Genomic DNA, 17,247 nt, shown 5'->3' on the forward strand with positions numbered 1-17,247 from the left:
TTCTTTATCAACTGTATGTATATGGGTTAGATCTCCCCCTCACTGCAACAGACACCACCAGTAAGCATTATGCAAATGTAATGATTGTCCTCAATATGTAAATGAGCGCATGACGTCACCTGGCGATTTTGGAGCTAGTGCTAGTTACTGCTATTGGAAAAGAGTTGGCAACACTGCACATGGTTTCATAGTTGAGTCATTCTAAGTCAAATTAAAAGTCAAGTCAAATTATCAGTATTCGTTTTTCATAAATAAACTAGATGTTTCCATAATATTTACACTTAATGTGCTAAATTCATCAAAGCTTAAGGTCAAATTACTTTTTAGATATCTTAATGAAAATAAACATTTAATTATTTTGCCAACTGTGTTACGGACAAATGTGTCATATAAAAATTATATGAAATACTACACATTTAATGACACTATTTTGAAAGTGTCTATTCACCAGTGGTTCACCAGGTGTTTTGAGGTTATCAGTCAAACTTACATTTCAGCCATTTTTAGGGCCTTGTGCTCACTGCAGACTTCAGACCTGTCACTATATGACTTTGATCAACTCGTGTTTTCATACACTTTATCTGCATATTTGCAAATATAACATCTAATGTAAGTTCACGTGAACAAGTTGATAACACAGTTGACAATGAATTCATCTACTCTATGTGCACACAATAATATTAATAAAATATTAAAGAGGAGAAGTAGAGACTTGCCACACCCAAAGGGAAATGACATCAAGTGATGTTGGACAAGTGACTTAAGAGCAAAGCATTGCTGATCTATAGGAGATATTTCAGTGAGTAACACGGTTGACAGAGATTTCTGGGACACACACAAAGTGGATGATTTAATGGACATGAATGAGCAAAATAGACTTTAAAATGCCTTTGTCATATTTTAATCATTATTTTCAACAAATATTTATGAAAATATTCTACAAAAACATGTAATTTAGGTTTCATCTGGGGAGCAAAACCTGACATTTAGCAAATCAGACAGCAAAAATACAACAAATTCCAGGTTAGTAAATGAATTTTTTGCTAAATAAATGATGGGATCTGTTGACCTTTTGCTTGAAATAAAAGAAAAATGTGCCCTGATGTAAAATTGATCATTGCTTGAAGTGAATAAATAAAAATAAATATTGATAAATAAAGTCTATATGACATGTACACCTAATCATAGAATGACTCCGTTTTTGCTTGGCAGCTGTTCAGAGTGGAGGAACAGAAGATGGAAAACTGCCCACCAGTTTTAGTGAAGTGTAACATGCGTTGGCTGTGAAGCCAGTGTCTGTAGTGGCCAAACCATCATTTGATATGTGATGCACTATGGCCCCGTTCTCACTGACCGTTTATAATATGGACGCTGTTATGTGATGGAGATCTTGACCCACCATACAGCTTTACAAAAATGTTTTGCTCTAAAATACGATGTCTAAGAGTACACAATGGACCCTGTCAGGCTTTCTCAGTGGAGCTATACTTTCTGGGGGGATTGCTTACTTCACTACTGCAGATTTTATTCATTTTTTTCCCCACATAAGTTGTGAAAGACACCAAGTTATCACATTACTGTGGTTTGGTCCTGTATCTGTTTAGCTGTCAGACTAGTCCCATACACACTACCATTACTGTAGCGGCCCCCTTGGATTCATTGATTAAGACGCAGAGATTTTATCTTTTATCTTGATGACATGTACAATTAACTCATAAACAAATGAAGCAATGACATTCTTAAACAAAATCATACATGATAATACACACTACGAACAACACACAGATAATGAGGTAAATCACAATGTATACTCTTTCCTTACAGGATTCAAACAGATGAATACGATAAATAACTAGTGTGTTTACAAGTTTTTACCGTTCCTCCAACGACACGGGAGCACAGCATCGTGAACAGAGGGTGGCAGGAAGTTTAACGTCACAAAAAACATCAGAAGAAGAAAAAAGCGCATTTCAAAATTAAAGCGGAACAGACAACAAGGCGGCACTGTAGGACTATGATGTCTTGTTAACACAAAAACAATAGGAGAATATTAATGCAATTTATCAGACATTTACAATTACCATAATCTGTAAAAACACGTTCAATAGTTTCTCCCTCACAATCACAAAAAGAGCATCTGTTGTACACAAGTAGCTATTGTATTCTACAGGATGGTAACTATATAAAATAGAAACTCTTAATCATTACGTACAGGAAAGAGACTTTGCTCCATGGATGAGATCATTTAATCATGTAGCTCTTCTAGACTTTTGAAACGTTAGCCTGGATGGCTCCAGTTATGACAGTGAAACAAGTCATTTCTTGGGGTTGTGAGGCTAAAAAAAAAAGTTACAAGTCATTTTACAGCCCTGTCTTTTTGGGCCGCATTGCATCACCAGGTTAAGGCCAGGCTCTGAAGCTGGTTTTCGTACTGACCAAACTGTGCAATTACATACAAAATAAAGAGGTCACTAAGTAATTGTAAGTCTTGATGCTACAACTGATGCTATGAACTTCATGTCAAGCATCTGATGAAGAGTTTTCTTATTGTGCACTTCAAGAATGTTGAAATATCGAGTATAATGATGAAATACAATTTTGTGAAGAAAGTAAAAATGCCTAGAATAAACTTGACATTTCAAGATTCAAGTTGACCTTTGAGAATGCCTCAACAAAATGCCAGGTGTAGATGACATGCGAAACTGTATTTCAGAATCGGCTTTAGAAACAAATAAATTATTTTTTGTTTTAGCTCATAAACACAGTGTGGTTGTCAGTTTTCGGTCTTCCTTGTTTATTTGTCCTAATCAGCCAACAGCGGGTATCACTGCTTACTTAACTGTTATATTAGTAAATCATAACTTTAACATGTTCTTATCTTTCGTCTCCCTCCAACCCTCCCAGATCCCCAATTCTTCTCACCATCTTCCTTTTCTGTGTATGGGACTGCCCTATGCATGATTAATTGATATGGATGAATATCAAAATATGAAGCCCTAACCAAGTTGTGTAAACTAACTGATCATGTTTTTACAATGACAGTTATGCTGGTAAACAGTTCTAAAAAAACAACAACAAAAAAAACACTGTTCTAAGAGCACAATAAACACAACACAAGTTGACCCAACAAAATCTGATTTATTTACATAAATTTATATAAAATCACTCCTTGTTCATTTTCATCTGTCATTTTCCAGGACTCCCTGGAAGAAGAGATCCTGTATCTGTATAACTCTTCTTGTCTGTATATATGAGGGAGTCGTTTTTTGATTTGATTACTTTCCATATTTTTTGGATTACTTCTAGCTAGTGATGTGCGGATTGATGCTGAAATATCCATACCTCCGATACCAGATCTTTATGCTCTAAAGTCGATTCTCAAATGAAATTATCATACTTTGATACGTCAGTCATTTGAGGTAATGTATATCATTAACGGGAACACAGTGGAAAGTAACTAAACTATTGAGATCTGGTCTAAATTATACGCGGTTGGTGGGAACTACTTTTTCTTCCGCCTGCGTAAGTACGTAATGCGTCAGTCTGTAGACACAATGGCTGAGCGTAAACGGAGTCATGTGTGGAGCTATTTCAGCTCCACAAACAGCAAAGACGCGGTTAATGATGTTTATGGAAAGACGGTAAGGAGTTGTGGCAACACAACAAACCACAACACAGAATACGAGTTATTTATGATGAGGTGAACAGAAGAGGAGCGGACAGTGTCAGCTGCTGCTGCTAGACAGACGTTTCTGTCGGAGTCCTTCAGTGCTGCAGGCACCTCCAGGTACAGAGAGAGAGAGAGAGAGAGAGAGAGAGAGAGAGAGAGAGAGAGAGAGAGAGAGAGAGAGAGAGAGAGAGAGAGAGAGAGAGAGAGAGAGAGAGAGAGAGAGAGAGAGAGAGAGAGAGAGAGAGAGAGAGCGAGAGAGAGAGAGAGAGAGAGAGATCACATGTGGAGCTTTAAGCGACGCTAAGCACTGTTGCTGTTGAAGTTGTTTTAAATAATAAATATGGTTATGAAATAAGTAGCCTAACAAAATAAATACATGCTTCAACAAATAGCTGCAGGAGTTCAGCTTGGAGTAATAATATGTGTATCACTGAAATAATCTCACATAGATTTATTCAGGTAACGTTTCGTAAAGAATTGATCATTGAAAGTGGATTACATAGACTAGACTCATTAAATTATACAGACACTTTGCGATAAAACAGCCATGGTGAACTTAGAAAAATATATACTAGAAAAGATGGATAACACATTTTATCTATAAAATATATCTGTCATTATTTACAATCAGTCTAATTTGCTATAACTGTTAAATGAATATTTTAAAATTTAGGTATTGACAAACTTGTACAATTATTGTGGCATATATTTATTTACTTCATTAAATATTTTACTGGCAATTTCAATTTAAGTCACCCAGTATTATAAAACATCAAGTGTTTGTATCCCCTTATTGTAGGCTTTCTGGAGATACTACATACATAGTTGAATCTGAATAAGAATAAGCATTCAGTGCAGAGTAGCTCCATCATTGGTTTTGCCCTGTGATTTTAAAATAAATACTCTGATGTCTTGTGTTCTTTGTGAAGCTACGATTTGAAATACACTACTTTTTTTCGTAGTCCGAGTCTACGTTGGAAATTATAAATAATAGTTTTGACAGCATTTGGGGTGCAAATTCAGGAGGCTCATCAGAAGAGCGAAATCTCGAAAGATTACCAAATGGATTACGTGCATGGCAGCATGCGGTATAATGAACATTTTTCTATCTTTCAACAAGCTCACCACTTATATTAACAATATCCATATCTAACAGTTGCGCTGCTCCAACGCGATCGATCCGGGGAATAATGTCAGTAAATTCGAGTTAAAACACAGACTTCGCTTAACCCGTGCGTATACGCCGCACGAAACACAGACGTGAGATAATTTCTAAATCACTTGAGGTCCCCAGGTAATACTAGTCCCGTGCTAATAGGAACCAAGTCTGAATGTTCCTCCAATATCATTTTTGTGGTCTTTAGCCCTCCATTGTTTGCAAACAGGGACCACGGCTTGAGAACGAGCTGTTAATGATTTGTCAGACATGTGTATTAAAGAGGGAACAGCGTCCCTGTATTATAAAACCCCAATTGTATAAAAACATTTTATAATGTGATACCTTGACAACACTAAAGGAAGCAGCGCTTTAGGTGAGAGTGAGGTGGCTCTTAAAAGAGCCTTTGTTGTTGGTTAACAGGTCTGAGGTCAGTTTAAGCTCTCTCTCCACGGATGCGGCGGGCCAACTGGATGTCTTTGGGCATGATGGTGACCCTCTTGGCGTGGATGGCGCACAGGTTGGTGTCCTCGAAGAGACCGACCAGGTAAGCCTCGCTGGACTCCTGCAGAGCCATGACGGCGGAACTCTGGAAGCGCAGGTCGGTCTTGAAGTCCTGAGCGATCTCCCTGACCAGGCGCTGGAAGGGCAGCTTGCGGATGAGCAGCTCGGTGGATTTCTGATAACGACGGATCTCTCTGAGAGCCACGGTACCGGGCCTGTAACGGTGAGGCTTCTTGACTCCGCCGGTGGCCGGGGCGCTCTTACGGGCAGCCTTGGTGGCTAGCTGCTTCCTGGGGGCTTTGCCTCCGGTGGATTTACGAGCGGTCTGCTTGGTTCTTGCCATCGCTTCTTCTTTCTGCGAACAGTAAAAGAGTTGAGTAAAGTGCGGAGACACGCTGCTTTTAAGCTGTGAGACCGGCTGTGATTAGTGACGCTGCTTCTTCCCCCGGCCTCTGATTGGTTGGGGTCTCCACGAGGAGCTCAGCGCCGCCTGGAGGAGCGACCCACCGCCCCAGTCTCGGCTGCTCATTGGAGAGAAATCCTTTCAAAAAGTCCGCCAGAATTCAGGCGGCAGTCCTCTGCTGAAGCCTCTTTTCTGGTTGGTCGGACAGCAACTCCCTCGCGCGCTCCGCGGATATATATGTGAGGTTGAAGCTGTGAGTGACACAGTTTCTCTGAGCACAGACTCCAGAAAACATAAAATCATGAGTGGAAGAGGCAAAACCGGCGGCAAGGCCAGAGCAAAGGCAAAGACCCGCTCCTCCCGTGCCGGGCTCCAGTTCCCAGTCGGCCGTGTCCACAGGCTGCTACGTAAAGGAAACTACGCCCAGCGTGTTGGTGCCGGAGCCCCCGTCTACCTGGCGGCTGTGCTGGAGTACCTGACCGCTGAGATCCTGGAGCTGGCTGGAAACGCTGCCCGCGACAACAAGAAGACCAGGATCATCCCCCGTCACCTCCAGCTGGCTGTCCGCAACGACGAGGAGCTCAACAAGCTGCTGGGCGGAGTGACCATCGCTCAGGGTGGTGTCCTGCCCAACATCCAGGCTGTGCTGCTGCCCAAGAAGACCGAGAAGGCCGCCAAGAAGTGAACACCTCAAACAGATCCATCAACCAAAGGCTCTTTTAAGAGCCACTCACTCCTTCGAAAAAGAGCTATGTTCATGTATACAACGGTATAGATTATACTCAAAATAAATCAAGGCAACTTGAGCACGACATCAAATTGTTTGAATTGTTCATCTAATATGTAAATCAGGGATACTTGACAGGTTGCCATTCATGGAACAGAACAGTTCATTTGTTACCAAGTGAGAAGGTTATATCTTGCATTAAACGTGTTATGTATATTGAATATATGAATTAATCATGAACAATAAAACCGTTCAGAAAGAGTGGCCTGTGTGGTCATACAATTCAGCAGCGGTTTGGTGAAACTGGGTCACATGACGTGGGGGGGAAAAAAAATGTCTGACAGATGGATGATGAGACAAGTGAAACATGCGGTGCGGTTTTTTAAACTGATTAAATCAATTTTAAATACATGAAAAAGCCATGTTTTTGGAGTTAGTGATACCCTAATATAATCAGCCAACTGATATCATCACACAATCTTAAACAATAGTAAATTATGAACGGGACAAAACGGCAGGCAAGATGTCTTGCAATGAATACAGCATCGCAGTGACTACAAAAACGTCCATACATGTATTAATACATAAGTTGTCTACTGTATGACATTATAGTAGATGAATGTCATTCGTCACAATATTGTAAATATATTTGCACATTTTTATCTTTAAATTAGGAGACTTAAACTCAACACATTATTATCGAGGAATCATTAAATTTGTAAAGGATTTTTTTGCAGACGTGCTCACTTCTCATCCACCAAATAAATACTGGTAATCTGTTCAGACAATTAAATTTCAATCTGGACCTCTACAGTCAATTGTTACTGCCTGTGAAGTTCATCGTAGATCACAATAACTGGAGTGAGGACGACACGAAATTTACCACACTAGAGGATTGAAATCATCACTCTTACGACCACATTTCTCCTTCGATCAAACAAAGAATCAGTTATAATCGCCCTGATGTGCGTATTGGTGACATTAATACAGTAACAGAATGATGCTCTTTCTGGATGGTGTGGGTGGCTCTTAAAAGAGCCTTTTGTCGGGCTGTGTTGAGACTGGAGACAGCTCACTTCTTCTTGGGTGCTGCCTTCTTGGCTTTGGGCTTGGCGACCTTCTTAGCGGGGGATTTCTTGGCTGCGGGGGCCTTCTTCACCACTTTCTTGGGGCTCTTGGCAGCCTTCTTGGGGCTCTTTGCTGCCTTCTTTGCCGCCTTGGGTTTCTTTGCTGCCTTCTTGGGAGATTTCTTTGCAGCTGATGGCTTCTTTGCTGCCGCCTTGGGCTTCTTTGCCACTGCAGATTTCTTGGCTGCGGGCTTCTTGGCTTTAGCGGGAGCCTTCTTTGCCGGCTTCTTAGCTTTTGGCTCAGCCACCTTCTTGTTCATCTTGAAGGATCCGGATGCTCCGGTGCCTTTGGTCTGAACCAGAGTCCCTTCAACCACCAGACCCTTGACGGCGGTCTTGACGCGGGAGTTGTTCTTCTCCACATCGTATCCTCCGGCGGCCAAAGCCTTCTTGAGGGCGGACAGAGACACGCCACCGCGCTCCTTGGATGCGGCCACAGCCTTGACGATGAGGTCTCGGACGCTGGGACCGGCCTTCTTCGGCTTGGAGGCCGACTTCTTCTTCGCGGCCTTAGCCGGAGCGGCTGCTGGTGCTACTTCTGCCATTTTCTTCTTCAAGTCCTTCTCTCGACGAAAGTCTAACTGGACGAGTGGAGAGTCCAGACCAGCAGGCTGTGCTTAAACACACCATGAGAACCGTGGAGACTCAACCCAGCCCGTGTCTGCTGATCGAGGCTGAACGTCGTGTCACTTGTGTTTTCTCTTCATCCGATAAAGCTCTATAGACTAACTGTAGGAGAGTTTCTGAAGGCGGACAGTGAAGGAGCCGATAGCGGACTCGTGTCTCTTCATATTGAAGTCATGTTGAGCTCTGATGCTCTCTGCATTTTGTTCTGGGAGCCTCCAAACCTCACACTTTCACCGCCGTCATCAGCGCTGATCAGCGACTTTTCTCACTTATTTCTCTCCTAAAATGTATAAAATGCATCAGAGATCCACCAAAAGCTGATATCCATCTGCTCCACATGTTTGTTGAGGGTCCCGACGTGAAAACAACCATCTGTTGTTTGACACTTTATAATAAAATGGAGTTATTCAGGCGGCAGCAAACACACTGATGAGGGCTGAGGCTCATGGTGTCAGACAGAGCTGCTCACTGTGGCTGTCAACATTTCTTCTGCTGAGAACTAGATTTAATATAAATAATCTTTTAATAGATATACCGTTATTTAACAAACACATCGATGTGTATAGACAGGTGACATGTTAAAGGAAGTTAGAAGAAAATGGGTTATTATTGTTTGGCAACCACATGCCATCAGCACTGACTCTACAAGTCTCTGAACTCTACTGGGAGGATATTCCTTCAAAAGATATTCCCTCACAGCCTCTGATTCACATAATTGTTAAACTCAATGTATTCAGTGACTGCCCTCACATCAGAATAGACACGTTTGGACTGTCTTTGGACTTTGGACCAAAGGCATGCTGGAAAAATACTAAAGTTAGGCAGATAACCCCCAATACAATACACCCACATTGTATTGTATGTAAAATATATTAAAATCTGGAGCACATGTGTGCTTTTTATTGATTGAGGGGAGAAAGTGTGTTTTATTTATTTCCCTTTATTAAACTCCTGTGGTGATTGTGGTCCCCTGAGTAAAAGCAGTTGGCAGCATCACAGCTTTTCTTCAGCAGAGACAACAGAGATGAAACGTCAACTGAGTGCTTTAAAAGTTGCACCTGAACAGACCAGAGTCAAAAATTGGGTACATTACAGTTGCACCTTCTACAATAAGACGTGTCCGAGTATAGATTAAATTAAATAAGTGCATATAGATAGAGACAGTGTATCTAAAAAATAGAAATTAAGTAAGAATAACATTAAGAAAATTAAATATTAAACTTTAAAAGAAAGAAAAAAAAAAACACACAGTTTCTGACTCTGGTCTGTTCAGGTGCATCTTTTAAAGGAGAACTTCGCTCGATTTAAACATGCAGCTTCATTGCTCAAGCTACCCTTGACTTGCCAGTACCGAAGACGCGAACACTTTTGGTCCAGCCATTACAGAGCTCCGTGAACGGAGACTTAGCATTGACAGCTAACAGCATGGGGTCAGAACTTTACACTGTGTTTTAAGCGTCTTAACATGCTCCACATCTCACACCAAAAGTTATGCAATATCAGCAGACACCTTAGCACACAGCACTGTAGCGTGTATGACTCACAATGAATAAAAAAGTAGTTAAAACAGTGTGTTTGTGCAAGCAGCTACATACCTGTTTGTTGACATCCGTGTGTTCCGGTAGCTAGACCAAACTAGTCGATCCGTCGAGCGTGCACTTACTCCCTCACTGGTGGAGACGGAAACGTAATCCAGCATTTTCGTGTTTATGTTCATAATGTACATGTCCAAGTTACAGCCTGTCATGAGCCATGAGCCTTACAATAGCCTGTTAAGCCTGTTAAGTGCACACTCGGTGGATATGCTAGTTTGGTCTAGCTACCGGAACACACGGATGTCAACAAACAGGTAAGTAGCTGCTTGCACAAACACACTATTTTAACTACTTTTTTATTCATTTTGAGTCATACACGCTACAGTGTTGTGTGCTAAGATGTCTGTTGATGTTGCATAACTTTTGGTGTGAGATGTGGAGCATGTTAAGACGCTTAAAACACAGTGTAAAGTTCTGACCCCATGCTGTTAGCGTTCAATGCTAAGTCTCCGCTCACGGAGCTCTGTAATGGTTGGACCAAATTTGTTCGCGTCTTCGGTACTGGCAAGTCAAGGGTAGCTTGAGCAATGAAGCTGCATGTTTAAATCGACCAAAGTTCTCCTTTAAGGTACTCATTGTGGCACAGTCACTGTCCAAGGTGCTGACTTTTCATCTCTGTTGTCTCAGCTATTGAAAGGCTTTTTAAGCTTTTATATAAAAATTACAATGAAGTATAAACAAATATATAGAATAAAATATGAAACTGAAAAAAATGTATATATAATGACATTAAAACTAATTGACAACTATACAATACTAGGCTACTACAAATAGACATGTTAATATATGTGACTCTTACTGCACATTAAGTACAGTGTAAGTAGGTGATGATTGACAAATAACTTACACCATTAACATGTGCTAACAAACAACATTGCACATACCAATGGAACCAAATGGGTGAGATTAAGTGTCATATCACAGCTTCATCAAAGGATTCAAACATTTATACAAGTGTGTTACAGCACATCTACAAAGTGGTTCAACACTACCATTGGATAGAGTTTTTTTTTTTTTTTTCCATTACACCACACAGAAGCATGACTCTTTGTGAAAACTGAACCAGTATGTTTTAATTCATGAATCTGATACACGGTTAAACATGATCAAAATCTCAACACCAAATAAAGCAAGATAAACCCTTTTCTAAAGCAAGAAAAAGATGGAGTAGACAACTTCACAATATAAAATCTAAATGCAAACAAATGTGTCAAGTTACATACTTGACATTAAAAACACACCAATAGAGATTCACAGCAACTGTTTTATAGTATGTGGTCAAAGACTTTTCTCCCAAGCAGAGCCAGACTATTATACGACTTCTATCTTTATTAAACTTGTAGTTTCTTCAGTGATTGAGTTATTGTCACAATATTTTTGTGTAGCTTAATGACTTTAAAATGATTCATGTTATATAAGGATTGTTACAAATCAACTTTTCGAAACAAGGACATTTGCTGTTTGTACGAAATCAGTGTGTGGCCCTTAAAAGGACCTTTGGTTTTGATGATGAGATCGATGTATTTAACCTCCGAAGCCGTACAGGGTGCGGCCCTGCCTCTTCAGAGCGTACACCACATCCATGGCGGTCACGGTCTTCCTCTTGGCATGCTCGGTGTAGGTGACGGCGTCACGGATCACGTTCTCCAGGAACACCTTGAGCACACCGCGGGTCTCCTCGTAGATGAGCCCGGAGATACGCTTCACTCCACCGCGGCGAGCCAGACGGCGGATAGCGGGCTTGGTGATTCCCTGGATGTTATCACGGAGAACTTTACGGTGACGCTTGGCGCCTCCTTTCCCGAGTCCTTTACCTCCCTTTCCTCTGCCGCTCATTGTTGCTACTTAGTTTTCGTTGACCGGTACAAGTATGCTAGAAACTTGCAGGGCTGCTAAATAAAAGCAGCTACTGCGGACGTAAAGGAGAGCATGCTGCGGAAGTTTCACGGGGCGGCGCTTCAGTGGTCAGTCCTTCATCTGTTTCGGAGGGAAAAAGAGAAAACTGTTTCTTTTGTTTACTTTGATTTCAAATGATTAAGACGTTTTAAAATCAAAAGATCGTACTGAAATGAACTATTGGTTAGTTGTTGTGTGATATTAACAACCTAAATCCCTCTGCACATCCCCCGTGAACCGTCCTCATGTGGTTTCATTATATTTACATTCTAGCAGCTGAAAAGAGAATCTGCATTCATTGCAATTTTTGGAGAATATTTGATCATCTGTACATAAGTTTACTTGAACTAAATAAATACACTGACGATATCACAGACATAACAGCTACAGTTTCCTTGATATCATTTTAAATCAAATTATATTGTGTAACTTGCAGCTGAAAGAGAGGATTTGGACGTAGTCACAGATCTTCCTCAAAGAGTTGCTTGAAATTCTGAGAACATTCTTAGAATTGTGTTTTCCACGAATACATTCTTAAAAAGTTAACTCTAGATCCTTGAAAACTTCTTCTTAATGTATGTTTTAAGAGCCTTAGGAGATTCACCATCAGTGGAGTAAATGGAAAGACAGAGGGCCTATGCCTGCGTCTACACCCTGGTAGACACACCGCTCCTACTATAACTGGCGATCCGTCTACTATCTATTATTTGGAAAATAATACATTTTGGAGACTTTTAAAGGAATAATTATTAATTAAAATACTTAATAAAATCCTGAAAATCGTGAAATATTTACACATTTTGATCAGTGCTGAAATTGATTATGGGATTCAAGCAAAAAACGGAAAACATATTGATGTATGAGGATTTTATTGCAGATTTGTGCGTGTACATTTTTGGCCACGAAAGGTGGTTAGAGGGTGCCTAATTTAAATTTTACACTACATAAAAATATAAATGCAATTAAATCAATTTTGTTGCTTATCTTTGACATATATCTAAGACTCTAATCACCACTAAAGCACCATCTGCCTACTACTTATTATATGGAAAATAATAGTGTCTTTTAATAAATAATGAAATAATTAAAATAATTGAACTGCCTTTTAAAGGCTTAAAATCTGGTAAATTATTGCGTGTTTTGTAGTTTTGAGTAAGTCTGAAGTTATCGAAGTGATTTATGAAAAAAAAAAAAAAAAAGCTGAAAAAATATTGATGTATTTGATTAAATTGCATTTTTTTGTGTGTACAGATTTTCCACAAAGGTGGTTAGGGGGTAATATTTTTGAGAGGGCACAAGGGTTACATTGATGCAACCTTGCAAAACCTGACGCTGTACTCCAAATATTCTTTCAGTTAGGTCATTGAATTTTTTAACTTTGGCCCCCGGAGAAAAATTTCAGCGTTTTAGTGATGTTTTGCATGTGTACTCATAAAGCCTTTTTTCACTGGACTGGGCTCGATTTGGTCCGGAGCATCCATAAGACCCTCAGGAAACCTGGCAACATTAATTAATTAAAGTAGCTGTAACCAAATGTTTACAGTCATCAGCTTATTAACAGCCATTTTTTACCAAAACAAAAAATGTATCATCTTAAAAAATTCACATCTCCACTAGTTTTCACTTTATGGGTACCAAATGCTGGTTCTGTGTAGTTTAATGTAGTTCTATCACATCTAAAAGTTATTTATTCCTGCATAAAAACCCAAGTGCCATAGATCTTGTTAGATATAGCTTTGGAGCTGATGAACACACTTTATGGGTTATTTAGACTCAGAATGCACTTCTTCAGATGAGGAGACTGTCACTGGACTCCAGAAGGCTTGAGGTATGTCAATTTTATGGAAATATCCTGCTTATTTAGTCCATAAAATATGAAGTCAGTGATGTGGTGCTAATAGAAAACTTATATGTAACAGGACCCAGATGCTGCACAGTCTCCTAAGCAGCCTGGTAACATTGTGAGTATTGGCTAAAGTAAATCTACATTATGCACAAATCCTGCTGTGCTAATTGACATTTCTTTTACACACTTCACAAACTGTCAGAATACTGTATGCAAAGCACCTGGAGAAACAGATAGAGCTGGAAATTAAAATCAAATTGAAGAAGAGAAAGCTACAAGAAATGGAGCTGGAACTTGAGATTAAACGCTGGACACTCTGGAAACTGGACCTGGAAATCCAGAAACTAGAAAGAGAAGCAGAGCCGGCCCAAGGCATACGCGAACTAAGCAGCTGCTTAGTGACCACTAGAGGGCCCCCAACAGCAATTAACTTAAAAAAGAAAAAAAGTGATTAATTATTTTTTTCCATGTGTGAGCAATGATGATTCATATATTATGAAATGTACCCACTTGTACAAAAAAAAAAAAAACAAACAAACAAAAAAAAAACACATCAAAGAGTGTAGTTTCCTACTGCCTCTCTGCTCGAGATGTCAGAGCTCCGCTAGTGACGTGTGCAGTGCAGCCAACCGTGCAGTACGCACGCAGCATCCAGGAGCTCGGAGCAGGTGGAAGATGTCGCAAAAAAGGAAATAACCTTCAGGGGCAGAAAAAAGAAAAAGGAAGAAAGATAAAAACGACAAGATAAGGTATGTCTTAGTAATGTAACATTTGTTGACATGTTGTTCCAAATACGTTAGCCTATAATAGCAAATTTGCTAGCTAACATTAGTTCAAAACGTCTGACTCGGTTAGCTAGCTTACTATTCAAGCTAACGTTTTTGTGTTTGTGTAATACTTGGAATAAGTTGATTTTCAGTGTATATACATTATTCTGGGTCGTTTTTTTGGCATCAAAACAACGTTTTTGATAACAGTGTTTGATAGCAAATGTTTAATAACTAACGTTAATTACAAACGCAGTGACGTTTGCTAGCAATATGGTTTTGCATTAATTAATTAATTAAGTTAACTAACTAGTTTGAGGTATGTTGTTTGCAATTGTTTGCTGCAGAGCACAGTAAATTATGTGAGTAAATAAACACATTCCTTTTACATCATCTCCTTAATATGCTCATACGTTATATGAAACTTATATGAAACTTAGAATATTTTGGAGGAGGCACTGACTCAGCCCAGGGGCAATCCACCTCCTCAGGAGCAGCCAAGGCTGATGCATGAGGTGATCAAAAACTGTCACCATATGTATTTAATTTCTAGTCAAATTATCTCATTAAGATATACTAATATAAGATATAATCATATGACAATGGATATGTTTTTCATCTCAGGTCCATCTCTATCCTCTGCTCCCACTGTGCCCACTGTCCTCTCTGCAACCTCAGCTGTACCTGGTAAGTTATCAAAAAAAACAGCCTTTAATTGCTCAGTGCACTGCAGAACATACTGAGATTAATATTTTTTTTTAATATAAGATATAATCATATGACAAGGGACATGATTTTAGACAAATCCATATTATTTCAAAACTTATCAAACAATTTTCAGTTGTTCTACAGTTTGTTTTCTTATTACAAGCTATAGCTGTACTTTTTTTATTTAGAGAATAAGCTGCATCATTTTCAAGTGTAATATGACTATAATATGTCTAGCTTGTTTTTCATCTTAGGTCCATCTCTATCCTCTGTGCCCACTGTCCCTTTTGTGTCGTCTGCAACCTCAGCTGTACCTGGTAAGTTAACAACAAAACAGCCTTTAATTGCTCAGTGTAATGCAGAATGATCTGAGATGAATAATTTTGTCCAAAAATATTATTTTAATTTTCCTATAGGTCCTTCATCTTTGGTCATCGAGATTGATTTGTCATCATCAGCATCCAGTCTGGAGCAGGGATCAGCAGCTCTGCCAGTTGACCCAGCTGAGTGTCCCTCTTTCCTGCCAGACTCCGAAAGGACTGAACAGGTATTAAGAGGGCCACTGCCTGTAGAGGACACATTCATATTCCCAAAAAGACACGGTGGCCGAAGCCCCCGTCCCATTTTACCAAAGATTTTGCACATTTTTACATAGTTTTCAGACCTAATTCATCTTAATATTTTATTTATAAACCGTTTGTGTTACCTTGTACCTAGTGTTTGTCTGATTTTTTAAAATGTATTTTATTTAATACTGTCTGTTTCCGTACATTTGGTGTTGCAGTTCATTTTAAAAAATAATAATAAAGCAGATTGTGTTTGCAGTAAACAATTTAGTTTATTTTGTTACTTTTAATTGGCCTAGATGACATTCAGTATCCCACTTAGTACTATATCACTTTGAATATTAAGTGTTAATCAACCCCAGGCTGCTCTTGTAGCTGAATTTGCTACCATTTCAGATTAAAAACCATAGATGGGTAAAACATGTCGGGCTGCTCTTTAAGGTTTTATGTATTGACTACTACTGTGTCGCCAGTAGGGGGAGTTGCTGACTTTGCAAAATATTAATTTAAAGATTGTTCTGTAAATTTGCAAATCTGGTGTCTGCTTCCATGGCGTTAATCACTGTGGATTACAATGTAACTACAACAAAAAGTTCTCACATTTAGTTTTACAAGTGTATTCGTAATGAATTGACAGTAATTGGCAGTTATAGAGGGCCCCAAAATCAAATTTTGCTTAGGGCCCCATGGAGGCTTGGGCCAGCCCTGAAGAGAAGTGAGTATCTCAGTGCACGTGTGGCATACAGAGCCATCAGTGGTACATTATTATTATTTATATCTAACATTAACATGATTTCCATTTAGCACAGCTCATGTTCAGAGTGTGGTGAAAATTGTCTGTGTGTTTTATGGTGAGAAAAGGTTGGTTTATTGTTTGAAAAGCAGTATGCAGTGTCTAACTCCGACCAGCAGAGGGCGCGTTCGCTACACCGTGGGTGTTCAGGAACAAGGGAAGTCTCATTCAGAGAATGAGAACACACACTTGAGGGTGAAGTTACTGTGTGTGTGTGGCGAACTGTGACGATAAAATACATATTTTTGCTCTTTGCAGAACAAAATAAAATACTTTCAAATTAAATGTGTAGTGGAGGGCAGCTTCACTCTGCACCACGCTACACACACAGTAACCATAACTGCAATACAGTGTTTTAATCTTTGTTGCTTTTGCTCTCTCTATTCCAGGATCCAAGCAACCAAGAGAAATGACTGCCAAATAAACCCTCAGGTGGTGCAGGCACTGAAAGCGAGATTTCAGAGGGCCAAAGGTCATCTCGATTCGAGCCCTTGTCTTGCTGTGTGCAAGGTTGTAGGCCTGCTGTGGTGGGGTTTGGGGATCCGCAAGGGGAGTCGAGAGGAATGACTGAGCCAGGACACTTTGCCACTAAATTGCTGACAAGGCAGTCAGCATCACAGATCATCTGAAATGTTTATGTAGGTCATAATAACCACACATCACTCTTACCTGAACATTGATGCTGTGGAAGGATTTCCTGTTAAACGAGCGCTACAAAGCACTCAGTGACAGTGTAGGTGACTGTGACGATGCCTGTCCGAAAAAACGCAACTGTCTATAAATCATCCAAAAGTGCGTGTTGTCGGTTTCATATCTTTGTCGTGAATAGCTGTACTCACAAACAACTCATGGGTGGAACAGT

At 39.8% G+C, this 17,247-nt stretch overlaps 4 protein-coding genes across 4 annotated transcripts; 1 reads left to right on the forward strand and 3 right to left on the reverse strand.

Annotated features, from left to right (window-relative positions):
- Positions 1-5,209: 5,209 nt before the first annotated feature.
- Positions 5,210-5,713, reverse strand: LOC115596505 (histone H3). The gene has a single exon (XM_030441680.1). The coding sequence runs from the start codon at positions 5,671-5,673 to the stop codon at positions 5,263-5,265; it is 411 nt and encodes a 136-aa protein (XP_030297540.1). The 5' UTR covers positions 5,674-5,713; the 3' UTR covers positions 5,210-5,262.
- Positions 5,714-5,989: 276 nt separating this feature from the next.
- On the forward strand, positions 5,990-6,547 carry LOC115596510 (histone H2A). The gene has a single exon (XM_030441684.1). It carries the CDS (start codon positions 6,035-6,037, stop codon positions 6,416-6,418), a length of 384 nt encoding a protein of 127 aa, XP_030297544.1. The 5' UTR covers positions 5,990-6,034; the 3' UTR covers positions 6,419-6,547.
- A 942-nt stretch (positions 6,548-7,489) lies between these two features.
- On the reverse strand, positions 7,490-8,171 carry LOC115596503 (histone H1-like). Its single transcript, XM_030441678.1, has one exon. It carries the CDS (start codon positions 8,130-8,132, stop codon positions 7,533-7,535), a length of 600 nt encoding a protein of 199 aa, XP_030297538.1. The 5' UTR covers positions 8,133-8,171; the 3' UTR covers positions 7,490-7,532.
- A 3,113-nt stretch (positions 8,172-11,284) lies between these two features.
- On the reverse strand, positions 11,285-11,664 carry LOC115596515 (histone H4). The gene has a single exon (XM_030441690.1). It carries the CDS (start codon positions 11,643-11,645, stop codon positions 11,334-11,336), a length of 312 nt encoding a protein of 103 aa, XP_030297550.1. The 5' UTR covers positions 11,646-11,664; the 3' UTR covers positions 11,285-11,333.
- Positions 11,665-17,247: the final 5,583 nt, after the last annotated feature.

The sequence above is a fragment of the Sparus aurata genome, chromosome 15, assembly GCF_900880675.1.
Source record: "Sparus aurata chromosome 15, fSpaAur1.1, whole genome shotgun sequence".
In the NCBI taxonomy this organism is placed as follows: Eukaryota; Metazoa; Chordata; class Actinopteri; order Spariformes; family Sparidae; genus Sparus; species Sparus aurata.